We start from the raw sequence: 13952 nt of genomic DNA, 5'->3' as shown, positions 1-13952 counted from the left end.
GAACCTCTTAGAGGTTGGTCTGATCATGAACTCCATAAACATAGGGAAAATGGGCAGAAATTAAGTGACAGGCAAGTCATGGTTAATTGATGGATCCAGAATTCAAACCGAAGATTCTTCCTCTTAACTAATGCTCTCTGCCACCTTTCTCAGAGGGAGCTTTCATCTAGAGAAGTGGATCTCAACAGGGGTAATTTTGTCCACCTGCCCCACCCACTCCTCACCCCCAAAGAACATTTGGCAATGTCTGCAGACATTTGCAACTGGCATCTAGTGGGTAGAGGTTAGGGATGCTGCTAAATGTCTTCCAATGATCAAGATAGCTACCAAACAAAGAATTATGTAGCCTAAAATGTCAGTAGCACCGAGGTTGAGAAACTGCTCTGGAGCACGGGTACTATCTTTGTATCATCCTTTAAAAAAATACCTTTTTAAGTACTTAAAAACATTTTTAAAAGGAGAAATGGCCTAGTGTAGGGCAAAAATACTGGACCGAGCCCCTAACTGTCTGGTGAAGTGTATTTTGTCACCCGTAAACTTGAGAAAATATTGCCTTCTTAGTCTACCTTTGTAGATTTCAAGGATCTGAGGCGGCTCTGTGAGGATTTGAGGAGCTAATGCATACGAAAGCCCTGCACAGAATTATTATCAGAAACTCTTAGAGTCCTGGAGTGGAAATATTTCTGTAGGTCACAAAAATTAGACAAAGAGGATCTCAAAGTGCGCTCTTGTCCATGGTTTACCCTGTCTTCTTTGTCAGCTGCCCCCACCCACTTCTTGTCACCCTTCTATTTCCGTAAGCAATTTGTTACCAGTGTTTATTGGATGAAGTAGACCATTTTTCACAAGTTATTTTTGCTTAATTTTTTAAAAAATTAGCATCTCTTGCCATATTATTAGAGTTAAGGCAGCTAATTTAAATTCCATCTTTTTTTTTTTTTTCTCTTTATATACTTTTATACCAGCATTTGTAGGTTTGGGAGTTATTTGAATACCATACCTTTTTTCAAAATGAGTAACAATAACATGGATTCAACCTCTCCTTCATTCCTTCCTTTCAAGCTCTAACGCTTGGAAGGAAAATAATTCTAGCATTTGCTAAATAAATGTAGGTAGTCTTTAGTCATGGTGGTTGACCATTTTCTACATAAGTCGTTGCAGTCTGAAGCCAAACTGTGCACTGTAGTAATTCATCAAATGGGTGTAAACTCATAAATTTAGTTTACAGAGGTGAGCGTGGCATCCCATTGCGGTGATTTTCCTATCCAACAAACAGCGTCTCGGCAGAGTAATGACTGACTTCCTTGCAGTGTTTTAATGGTGATCCATTCTGCAGTGAATCACCGATGATCCTTCAGGTGTGCAGCCGCGCACACTTCGCTGCGTTGGGGAACCACGCCTGGATTTATTTATTTATTTTGGGGGACCGATCCATTTGGGACTCTGAGCTGGGGGCGCGGCGGAGGCGGAAGATGCTTGGGTGTCCTGGCTGCTTCTCCTGGGCTCCCGCCCAGGTCGCCGCCTGCTCCCTTTCCCATGAGGCCCCGCTCCTCCCCGAGTGTCCACCGCCAGTGGGGAAGGGTCCCTTTCGCCCAACCCCTTTCAGCTCCAGGCTGGGGAGGCTACACAAAGGTGTCCGGCTCAAGTCCGCCAATAGGCCAATTTTGTAAAAGTGCTTTTAAGTTTCCTTTTTTGGGGGAGGGGGAACAGAAGAGGGGCTTTTTCGATTGAAATTCTTTTCCTTGTATGTAGATCCCAAAAGGAAACTCAGCACTGGGCATGTTCGGATGTTGAATGGTTTACTGATAATCAACAGCCTCCCGGAACCAAAGACTTAAAATAGTCGTCTTCCCCCCACCCCCCCCGCAGGAGCTGCAAATGGTATCTGCCAAACAGATGACAAAGTACCTTGGACTGAATCACACAGACAGCATTTTGAGCAGAACGCACGGCCCAACTCTTGTAATTACTGTTTCTAGCTGGCTGAGGCTGACCAGGAGAGGGCAAACCCAAGAGGAAATAAGTTTCCTGAACCTTGGAGAAATGGCTATGCATTACTGAAAAGCTGGGACGGGTACTTCTCAGACATGCTCCAAGTTATTCTCGAGATCACAGTTTGCAGCACGCTTCCTCTGGAGGGAGCGAATAGATAACTGGGGATTTTTTTTTTTCTCTCGCTCCGTTTTGGTCTTATGGCCTTGAACCCACAGTGAATTGAAGAGAAAGGAATGGATATGTCTGACCCCAATTTTTGGACTGTGCTCTCAAACTTTACTTTGCCTCATTTGAGGAGTGGGAACAGGCTTCGGCGAACACAAAGGTAAAAACGTGGGGATCCTTTGCCTACAGAGAGAATGCGTCGGCTTCCGAGGCAGCCTGACGGCTGGAGCTGCCTTAGAAACGGGGTTGGTTTGTTGAGTGACAGTTTGAAAAGTTTATTCCCTGACAGAGGGCATTGTTTCAGGTATTCTCCTCGTGGATTTCCTGGGGAATCCTGATGAATGTGCTTCTCCGGGTTCTCCTCCTTTTGAAATGCGGTTAATGAGAGGTTGAGTTGTGAGTGGTGGGGAGAGAAAAAGGGAAGGGGGAGGAGATACTTTGCCTAAGTCTGTCTCTTTGATCTGATCATGTTTATCCATTTCATTCACCCAGACATCAGGGCCTCTGCTTCTCTTTGTCCCCGATATTAAATATTTGACCTTTATAAGATGCAGAGGTACAATGCAAAGATAACTCAAGTTAGCCTGTTTTGGATTGTCTGCATAACTATTTTGCCATTTTGGTTTTTTTACTGGTTCGCTGACATTTATTTCTAATACAAGCCTGGCCCTTTTTTATTTGGTAACATATATTTGACAGAATAGATGTGGGAGGCCGGGAATAGAACTAAAATCAAGATGAAGCTCATGCCTCAAGTGAAAGGCAGTTTAGTTAGTTGCTGACACTTAGGTTGCGAGATCATGATTTTATAGGAGGTTTTCTCCTCTTCCACATTTGTGTCCAGCACAGAAAGGTGGCATTATTGTGGTTTTAGAGAGGCACACTCTCTGAATTGTATAAATATAGATTTGTTATTTTTTTTTCAAAACTTGCTTTGCACATACATACACGTGAACATGCATGAGAGCAACAGTGCTGTCAAATAAACAGGATGCTTGCTATCAGATTTGGCGCTTCATAATCTCTGTGCTGCAGTGTTTAAAGAACACACATACGGTTCATTCTATTTGGTTATACCTGTAACTTTTTGTAGTGTAAATGCAAATATGTAATACTTTGGAAAACTTAGTCGTTTTTCTTTTGAATTTTCCCATAGTATTTCTTATATTTCAGAAGCATCCTGGAATACTTGCATGTACACTATTTATACATGTGTATATATACACAGATCAAAAAACACAAACGAGAGAGAGAGAGAGATCTTATAGATTTTTTTTAAGTCATACTTACTTTTTAATGCAACTTTAACAGTGTTGGTACCACTAAACCATGTTAGGTTCTAAAGTTGTCCCTTTAAATAAGGTGGCTATGCTTTTCTCATTCTATATATGTTCAGAGACACTCTTTTGGGATTGGTCATTTTTGTTCAAGCTGTGTCATCCAGGCTCCAAACCCCCAAAACAATGGATCAGTTGAAGAGATACATGCTATACATGAACAAGGCCACACTACTCTTCATGGCAGTAAATCCTTTAACTTCTTACCTTTTCAGTTTGTCAGGAGCCCTTGAATATGTCTAAGTGGTATAGTCTGGCTGTGATGCAGCCTCTCCCCTCACCTGGAGCCAGTTCTTGTAGGAATAAGTCAGCACTGGCATCATACTTGTGTGTTTGAACCTGAAAAGCAAGTTGGAGCACCGCCCCCCCCCACCCCCACACCCTACACCACCACCTGTTGATAGTATTATTGAGTCAATAGTATTACTGAAGAATTCTTAGGCTCCTCTGACACTGGTTTTAGGGCAGTATCTCCAGCTCAAACATTCCATTTCAGACAGCTCACACTGGCAGAGAGCCTAAGTTCTAAAGTAACCTGGGTTCTTCCCAACAAAATGAGGGGACAACCTGTTAGTTATCTTGGGAATTTCCAAGATTCATAGAGTTTGGAAACGTGTGTCCTGAAAATCATCTGTACATACTTCTACTTATTGTTGGTCTCAAAGGGCCAGCACTTTCATATTTATTATGTAGATTCGGGAAGATGAAGGGCAGGTGTCATCTTCTCCAGGGCAGTGTACGAAGCTGTTGTATTCTCTTAATATACAGTGATCAATTCTGGATGGGTGACCTTTCTTAAGGATATGTAGCATACGCTTACAGTGTGACTCTTCTCCTTCTGTGACCTCCCTTAACTTCTCTAAATCTTGTCTCTTTCTCGAAGGCCCACATTTACCTTGTTCCTTACTTAGCTGATCACATTTTCTAAAGCCGTCCTTTCAAAAAGACCTTTCCATTACCAAGATGTCTCCTCCTTTCACTAGTCTCATTGAGGGCATGCCCAGTGTCCAGGGGAGGACGCTTTGCCCTCGTCCTCATTTGGATATGCTTTATCCCTTGGAATCTCTCTCCTGTCCAAGACGAGCTTCTTTCTGAATGCTCACTGACTTTTAATCATTTTGCATATTTTTATACCAGCTACTTGTTCTGACTATTGTAATCCAGAGGACTTCATCTTTACCTTTTCTTTACTATCAGCTTTTTGCATCTATCCAAGTAAAATCTGGTTTTGAGCCTATGAATGAGCATCTTAGAGCTCCTAGGAATAGAATGTGTGTGCACCACTTAGACAAAAGAAAGAGAGGTTGAATAGTTTCAACTCTTCCCTTAAATCTATATTATGGTAGGAATCGTCATCATGGAAGCCTTTTGGTTTGCTACATCTCATCTGCCTTGGCAGTTCAGCCTGACACTGGTTTGTTGGCTTATCCTATCACAGGAAAACTTTAAAGGTTTCTCTTCCAACTCAGAGTCCTACCTGGGCCTATAACACTCTGGGTTCTTGAGGAAAGATGCCTACAAACTTACTCCCAGGTTTAGACTCTTACGCGGTACTGATGAACTCAAAGCCTGGGTTCCTTGTCCTATGTCCCCAAAAATGATATATTGTTTCTATCATTCTTTTCTGTCTTGAGTGTGGCAGACTTTGCGTTGTCTGGATGCACACTGACTTTGTTGTTTTTCTGTAAAGTTCACATACTCCATTAGAAACAGGTTTTGTGTTTGTTTGTTTGTTTGTTTGTTTGTGACTGGCTTTGCACTTCTACCCCCTCTCTTATTTCCTCAAGGCAGTCTCCATACAACCATTTACCTGCTTCTTTGAGGGACAGAAATCTAGGCTGACTGGACAGATTATTTCAACCAAAATTTGTTGTTTTAAACTGAAGTAATGACTGCATGTTTTAGAGGCTGTAAATTTCATAGGTCTGGGGATATTCCATTTCTTGGAAGAACCCCTCACATTTTAGAATGGCAATGAGTTTGCCTGCTTTCTGTTACCGCTTAGGTTTATAACATCTTTTCCAATCCGATTAACAACTTTTGTGGGGAAGGCTTTAAGCTTCTACTTATGACACATTGTAAAGAAAAGGCTACCATTGCTTTCTAATGTTGCTGCTCGGTTTCGAGGTTCACCTTTAGTTTTACTGTTCGCCTTTAGTTTTGCTGAAGTGCAATGTAGAGAATCTAGAACATGCTTGATTTTTAATCCTAATGGTCATAAATTTATCATGTTTTCATTGGGTTGAAGTGATAATCTCCAAACCTCAATGACCTAAATCAATAAAACTCTTATCCATGCCAACGAGAGTAAATAAATATCTCAGTGAATAACTTCGAGCAAGTTTTCAAATGTATTTTTCTGAAAACCCATGAGATAAAAGTTTTTTTTGTTTTGTTTTCTTGCTGAATCTGCAGTACTCAGTAGTTGCTATGAACAGCAGGTATATTCAGGGATCTTCAACTAACTGCTGTAGTTGTCAGAATATATTGAATATTTATGTACACTGCATCTTCTCTTCAAAAACATCTGTAGTGTTTGGTGAGTTTTTCTTTTTGTTTTGCTCATGAACATATGCCTCTAAAAAGTATGGAAAATACACTTCTCTCCTGCCCTGACATGTCGGATATTAGTGAAATCACCCCTTTTATGGAAAGCCCAGTTAAATCCACATTTATTGAGCATCTGTATGTGCCTGGGCACTGTGACCCAAGGCCGAAAGCCATAGGCTTGCCTTCAGTGAAGTTATGCAAATGAATCATTGCAATCTTAGGTGTAGAGAAGTATTTACAAGGTAAGCCATGGGAGTGGTCAGTAGGTAAGACAGACTTTGGTCTCAAGGAGCCAGAAGATGTACCACACTGAAAAGGCAATACCTCAGGGAGGTTTTAAAGAATAGATTGGTATTTATCAGACAGAAGGACAAGACTTTCTCAAGAGGCAAAAGAAATGGTGTGTACAGGGCATGGTGGTCTTGCAACACAGAGTTCAAGGGACTATACATAGCTCAGTCTTGTTGGGACATAAAGAACCAGAAGCATAACTCAGTCTTGCTGAAGCATAAGTTTCAAGAGGTGGTATAATATAACATAGTGATTAGGAGGGTTGATCTGAAGCCAGTGCACCTGGCTTTGAATGATATTGGGTAAGCTAACTTCTTTGGACTTCAGTTGCTCCATCTATAAAATAGTGACAACTAAATTACTTATAGGATTGTTGTAAAGATTAAAATGTGATCATATGTGTAAAATGCATAATGCGATGATTGGCACATAAAAGCTCTTAAATCCTAACTGTCGATATTGTTACTGTCGTCACAACAAGAAGAAGAGTAGTAGGTGATGAGGCTGAGGAGGGGAGCTGAGGCGCGTGGTATTTATGGGACCTTGGCCTTTATCCGGGGGGAGAGAGAGAGATGTTTAGCAGCACTGGGAGTTTAGGTCTGGGTGCGGAGGTCGAGACCTAGAAGCCAGTTAGAAAGTTATTGCAGTAGCCTATCTAATAGGTTTTGCAGACCTGAGCAAAGAATGTAGTGAGTTATGCCTTTGAGAGATACTAAGGATATGAAATTGATAGAAGTTGATGAGCCAAGGGCTCCGAGAGATGAAGAAAGATTTCACAATGGCCCTGGGGTTTTTGACTTAAGGAACCAGGGGGATTAATCTGTGGGAGAACTGGAGTTGGGCAGAGATGCAGATAGGTACATAAAAGGTTATTTGGAAAAGAGTCCTGTAAGAAGGAAGGAAGCTAGCAGAGTGTTCTCACAGAGATCCAAAAAGGAGAATGGTCAACAGTGCCACTCCACAGAGAGAGGAAAGGAACATGTGCATTGTATCTGACAACTGAGAAGTCACGATGACTTCAGCATGAACAGCAACAGCACAGTGATTAGGGGTGGGGCTGTGTGTCAAGCCAGAAAACAGTAGTGAAGTGAGAATTGGAGACCATGAGTGGTAACCACTCTCTGTGGGTAGCTAAATACAGTAATGACACATCATTGTGCCCTATAGCCTTTGCATGTTCACAGCTGGCGGGTCATCCCTCTTCCCTGAATCATATCCCCTTACTCAGCTGTTGCTCACTTTGCTTCATCACCCAAATAGGCAATGACAGTTTCCTTTTCACCTCCTCTCTGGAAGCTCAAGTTCTTTCACAGCCTTATGAGGATCTCCTTTCTAACGTGTTTACAGTAAAAGTTTCTCTTTCTTTGACGCCTGGGCTCTGAGCGTCTCTAACTCCCACCTACCACCACTTGGTCTCCTCCTGAGCCTGAGTCGCATCCTCCTGCCTTTCCCTCAAGCCTCTTCCACAGGTGGCTGAAACCTGCAGTCCTCGTGGCTCCTCCTCTCATCCTTCCACACCTGACCTGTAGGCTCTGCCACTCCCTGCATCTCTGAGCCCATTTTCTCCCACTCTTTGCTTTGCCCAGGCGTGTTTCATAACTGCTTCCTTTTATCCTTTTCCTTTTTTCCTGCCCTACACTATACTTTCTGCAGGTGGGATAGGCCTGCCTATCACTGCAGGGCTCACCCTGCAATCCTCTCCTAGTCAGTTCTCACACTGGTACAATTCCATGTGGCCCTCATGCATGAATCTCCTCCCCGCAGCCTAGTCAGGGATACTCGTACAGAAGAGCTGGGACCCCAGGCCGGGAGCTTCCAGCCCCAAGCTGAGTGATTTTGGTGGGGAGCCTGCCCGTCCCACACCAGAGCACTGTGTACCCACAGACCCTTTGTGCACCATGTACACTCTTAAAGTTTCCCAGATGCAGAGGACATGAGCACGAATATGTACCTTTTGAAAATGTTGCTTTTAGTGTGAAGCAACTAGTGCGGAGCTTACAAAAGGAAGATTACGAATTGTTTGTTTTGCCACTTGACTGTTTTAGGTCTTTTGTGAGGGAAGAGGGAGACAGAAAGGGAGAGAGGAGAAAAAAATGGGAGAGAGAGGGAGGGAGGGAGAAAAGGAGAGAGGGAGGGAGAGAGAGAGAGAGAGAGGAGTGCAGAAAGTAGATTTCAAAAGAAGTGTGTTAAAAATATGAGGCATATGCTCCACGGGCAGGCACAGGCTAGTCATTGCTCTAAAGTGGGGTGTGTGTGTCAGTAAGTTCACGGTGATGGGCTAGAACATTGTATGCTTTTATGGCTTTGCTTGCTTCTCTTTTCACATCTATCCTATTATCAGAAGCCTAAGTAATGTCTTTAAAACAGGGGAAACTTAAGCCTTAAGATAGAGACCATCTGCCTTCTGGGCTAAAACTGATGGATGCTAGAATTGAGAAATCATTTGAGTCCCTATATGGAGATGGCCCGCAAAGGGAAAAGCTTGAAATAGGGCTCATTCTGAATAATTCAGGAGATTCTTCCTTGTATTGGTTGAAATGGAAATAAGTCGGTTTCTCAGGGAGAGTAAGACTGGAGGCCCTGACCCCGAACCTCCCCCCATACACACCCATCTCTAGTGTGGGTGAGCTTCCACCAAGCTATTTTAATCTGAGCTGTTTTTACTACATTTAACCTAGTCATTTGGGAGTGACATCATGGTAACTGAGTAATGCCTTTGAAAGTTAAGTGGTAGAGACAAGATATTAAAATGGCCCTGGGGCTACCTGGATGAAAGTAGGCACAGGGTGTGAATAAAACCATTTATTAAAAGCAAAGTCAATCTCTATCAGTAGAAGTCTTGGCCGTATAATAGCAAATTTGGTATTTGTGATAAGTGGCACATTGTGTAACTAGGGAGATCTCTAAGTAAAAGTTCACATAGTTGTTAATACTTGCAGTTCTGGTGCTTTATTTTATTTTCTCTGTCTCGGTAATTAGGAAAATTCCCTTGGTTGTAACTTGGTTGTAAATTCTGAAAACGTTGACCTTCAACCTGATTAACAGAATGAGAGGACCTGTGGGAGTTTTAGCTACACTGATGGCTATTGGACATGCTTATTAGAGAAGGTAATTATGCCAATATCAAACTGAAGCATCACGTTGTTTTATTTTAGACAAAAGGCCCAAGCAGAGAATTTAGGCTTTGATCTGCATTTGAAGGTAAAATAGATTAGTAAGAAGAATGGACAGTCATTATTGTTATCTCTTACCTTAACCTTCCTCTTGCTTGCTTCATTATAGAACCCTGGGACTTTCCACATTCTGCATATTTTGTGGTTTTACATTTATCAATGACTTGTATTTTGTTAGAGTTTGGGGTCTCTTAGGAAACTAATTGTAGTCAACAGTAAGGGCAAAGTTCAGAAGTCCAGCTCTTGACCTGTGGTGTGAAGTCCAGCTCTTGACCTGTGTGGTAGGCCAGCTACCACTAGTATTCTGAAGTTCTCAAATAAGCTTTTAGCTCTTCACAGGTAAGAGTCAGCTGCACGTCCCTGGAAACTTTCTAACCTGACATGAAGTTCAAATCAAAGGTATCTTTTGGAGGGTAATGTATTAGGTTTGGAATGAATCACCTGGGTAGAGGGAATGAGGACCTAGTGAAACTTGCTAAGATCTCCTAGGGTCATAAAATCAGGGAAGAAAATTGATAGAGTCACCAGGCTCATTTTGCCTCATGAGTATTTGCTGAAGTTGTATTTGCTATGCTTTATTCTGTCTAATTTTAAACATCACAGTGCATGTTGATGTCTCATGACCCTAACTTTGATCTTACTGTATTTCTCTCTTGTGAGTCTCTATTAGAATAATCTGGCCACTGCCAGATTCCTTAGCTACTAACTCTAAAGAAAATCACTGAGCCTGTAGCATACATAAAAATCACCTATGTCCCTTTAACATTCATATCCTTTAAAATGCTATATGATGATTATCTTTACATTAGAAATTATAATTATTAACTGTTTTACTTTTATAGATGTTTGAAGGGGTTAAAGGAAAAGTTTGTTTGTCATGGGAAAAACTGCCAGCTGAATAAAGCACTCTAGGAAATTTGGTAAATGAAACCTTTGTTATTGTAAAACAATAGCCATTAAATGACTATTATGTAATGTTATTTCTTAAGTCTGATTTGAAATGGCTTGTTGATCTTGGAACTTCAATATAATTCCTGTAAAAATATTACTTTCACTTGGCTTATCTCAAAACTTTTGGTACACAATCAAAGACTTTTCCAGGTAGATTACTTAGGTTAGCCACCAAATATTGGATACACTGAAACCTTGTTGGGTAGATTTTTTTTTCCATGTGAGGATTAATTTTATCCACTTGGTATTCTCCATTCTAGTACTCATCTAGATAAGTACAAATTATTTGCTAATCCAAAAAGATGGTTTATTGTAAAATTAACCTATGCTTGCTCAACCACTGCAAAGGGCAGACGGGTGGCAACACAGCTGATAGGCACACTCACTGGACTGGGGAGTTTCCGTGGATGATTATTAATTTGCATTTTCCATAAACAATAGATCCCTAAGCAAAGGAATTTTTTTATCTTTAATCTCAATTACCATAGTGGCCAGTGGCGGGGACAGGTAAAGTATAAGATAGTTCAAGGTGTTTTAGGTCATAGTCCTTGTTGCACATTCTGCAAAATGAGCTTCTATGCTTATGAATTATAATTTCCTGTATGTTTTAGGATTTGTTGTCTAGGGTTAGATGTTTGGACCACAGAGTTATTAAGGAATAAAAATTGCCACATTTTTATTATGTGACTTCTAAAATTTATATGTGGCATTCTTTCTCAATACTGTCAATTTCAGATCAGTTAGCCTTGGAAATCTAGGGAGATAGATGGGGGTAAAAGGGGTCAATATTTGGTGATGGAAGGAGATTTAATTTTGGGTGGCGAACACACAGTGCAATATACATATGAAGTATTATTGAATTGTATACTTGGAACTTATTTGATTTTATCAACACACGTCACCCCCAAAATTTAAATAAATAAATAAATGGAAAAAAAAAAAGAAATCTAGGATTTTTATGGTGAAAAGTCAATAGTGATTTTTATGTTCTTAACACAGGAAACCAGGCACAAGATCAGAGCTCTGCTTTATTCAGTACACTTCTTGGAACTTAGTGGTTTTGATGTCAGTTACCAGCATGACCATTGCCAAGATGCCCTTGCGATAGGTAGACTAGTTTTCTGTTTTTGTTTTTTAAATTGTGATTGATTACTTATCATTTCATGGCTTCTTAAAAGAAATACGTTAAATGAGAGAAATTATGGTTTAACCTTAAAATTAGTTTCCTATCTCACGCCAGACCTAGGGAGATTTTGGGGTCAAAAGGTACCAATAATTGAGCTGGTTAGATATTAATATGATGGAACTTTTGGATGCCATTCCTAGGAAATACAAACACTCCATGGAATGGGTCCCAGGTTTAAAATCCATGAAGAAAAGGGTTCTGACTCTTGGCACAAATAGACATATTCAGAAATGTTGTATTCAAGCCAGAGTAAATATATATGCCCTTTACTCTTTCTTTCAGTTAGCAGAAGTCACTTCTAAACACTTATTTTGGCATTAAGGAAGCTCGTCATGACCTATTGTTCAAGAAAGATTATAGTTCTCATTTTAAGCCAGTTTTCTAGTTCCCATGTAAGTGACATGCCCAGCCTGGAGCCGAGGAAACAACCTTCGCCTTTCAAACCTTCCATTCTTTTAGGTGTGTCCTGCAAGCAGTGGCTTGTAGCTGTTTCTTCAGCCACTTAACAGGTTTGATTTCAAATCTATTTAATAAGAAACTAACATGTTTGGAGGGAATTCATGGCCCAACATTTATGGATTTTGTTGGGAAGTTCCAGGTGTGTATATATCTTAAACTATGTTAAGGCCTATTGGACTACATGATTTTGGTTTGGTTTTGCTTTGCTTTGTTTTTGTCTTCTCGTTATAGAATTTCTTAAGATGTCTTATGGATTGGATTGGATGGGGGTAGCCCCTACTTCTGAAGGCTAGTAGCTCCTCTTTTGATTCTTTTTCTTTGGCTGCCTTAGAAGCACTAAAGAGGAGTCAAATGATTAGAAACTGGGTCAAAAGAGAGAGAAACCAGAAGCCAAGAGCTGGGGGAATAACCTCTGATATGTGGGGAATTGATTATATTTAAAAATACTTAGAGGGTGTTATTTACGAGTTGCACATCCCTGTGATCCTTTTCTTGCTTCATGGCTTGTGAGTGAGCCTGAATCACCTTCTGAAGCCTAATAACCTAGTTTGACTATGTTTGCTTTCTGTGGACATGGTCTGGGGATTTATCACATCGCCTCATTTATTAATTTATGTGCCAAATATTTATCAAGTAGTTTTATGTGACCAGGGCTATGATTATCCCCTGGGAAAGAAAGATATGTATGGCATGAAACTTTTCTTAAGTAGCTCAAAATAGTGGGGTTAAGAAAGCAATTTCGACAGAAAATGATAGTAATGTGTCATAACCAATAGATCTACCAACATCAACAAAGGAGGGGATAGAGGGAGAATGTCTATTGAGGCAGTTCGGTATGTGTTTTTATTTAATCCTAGCTAAAATATCTTATGCAAACGAAAAAATTGAAGCATAGAGAAATTGTCTTGAAACCGCACCAGTAGTAAGTGGTAAATCCAAATTAAAATTTTACTATCTTGTCTCCAAAGGAAATATAACTCCAGCAATATTCTAATTATTGGAAATAATATTCGTAAAGTAAGATTTTAGTATCTTAATTTTTATACTACAGCAGACTCGTGGCAATTCAGAGATATTTGTGGAATATGGAGCCTTGATAATTTTGATCTTTGCTATAGAAATGCCTCTGCTGTCTGAGGGAAGAAAGTGAAAAATAGAAGCAGATCTTACTTTGTTTTAAAATTGCCACCTGCTGATTCTCTTTTCCACTAATGGAACTTGCATATGTATTCTCCTGTAATTTTCTCATCGGTAAGTATCACCGTTTATAATGGTATTTGAGTGGGCTTGTGCTTTTAAAATGGAGGTTTTATTTAACAGTGTTGCTGTGAATTAGCTGCTATCTTACAGGCCTCTTGAATGAATAATGCCCCATCACACTCAAGCTTATTTTTTGGAGATATCCTTGTGTATATTATAAAATCTGTGCATTTACATGAGTGTACATGTTATGCACACATCTCGGAATCCTTGCTGATCTTGTAATAATTGCACATATGGGTCATTTTATAGAAGGGACAAACGTACTTGAGTCTTATATAGCGGTACAATGTGAGCGCCTGAAAAGATCTGCTGGGAGATTTTAGAAATGCATTTTTACAGGCTTCTTCTTTTTTCTTTTAAAAATATAATAGTTCTTCTTGAATTATGCTAATTTAACTAAGTTTTTAAAGAGATGAATGATGACACTCACTTAAATGCATCTTTTCCTTTGGGAAAATCATTTGTAGAGGACTTAAAAATAACTGCTTCATTATACATACAACAATTGTGTGAGAATAAAGTATAAATAATCTACAACATGCAAAAGGCACACATATTGTGTCCAGAATTCTCTACTCCACA

At 40.2% G+C, this 13952-nt stretch overlaps 1 protein-coding gene across 1 annotated transcript in view; it reads left to right on the top strand.

The window, feature by feature from the left end:
- The first annotated feature begins 1551 nt into the window (after positions 1 to 1551).
- The window catches only part of MAST4 (microtubule associated serine/threonine kinase family member 4), a 158413-nt gene continuing 146012 nt past the window's right edge, over positions 1552 to 13952 (top strand). The window contains 1 exon segment of the mRNA XM_011371060.2: positions 1552 to 2320. Coding sequence (XP_011369362.1) covers positions 2229 to 2320 — 92 coding nt within the window. The 5' untranslated portion in view covers positions 1552 to 2228.

Source organism: Pteropus vampyrus, unplaced genomic scaffold (assembly GCF_000151845.1).
Source record: "Pteropus vampyrus isolate Shadow unplaced genomic scaffold, Pvam_2.0 Scaffold182, whole genome shotgun sequence".
Classification (NCBI taxonomy): Eukaryota; Metazoa; Chordata; class Mammalia; order Chiroptera; family Pteropodidae; genus Pteropus; species Pteropus vampyrus.
This window is presented reverse-complemented; position numbering and strand designations above follow the sequence as displayed.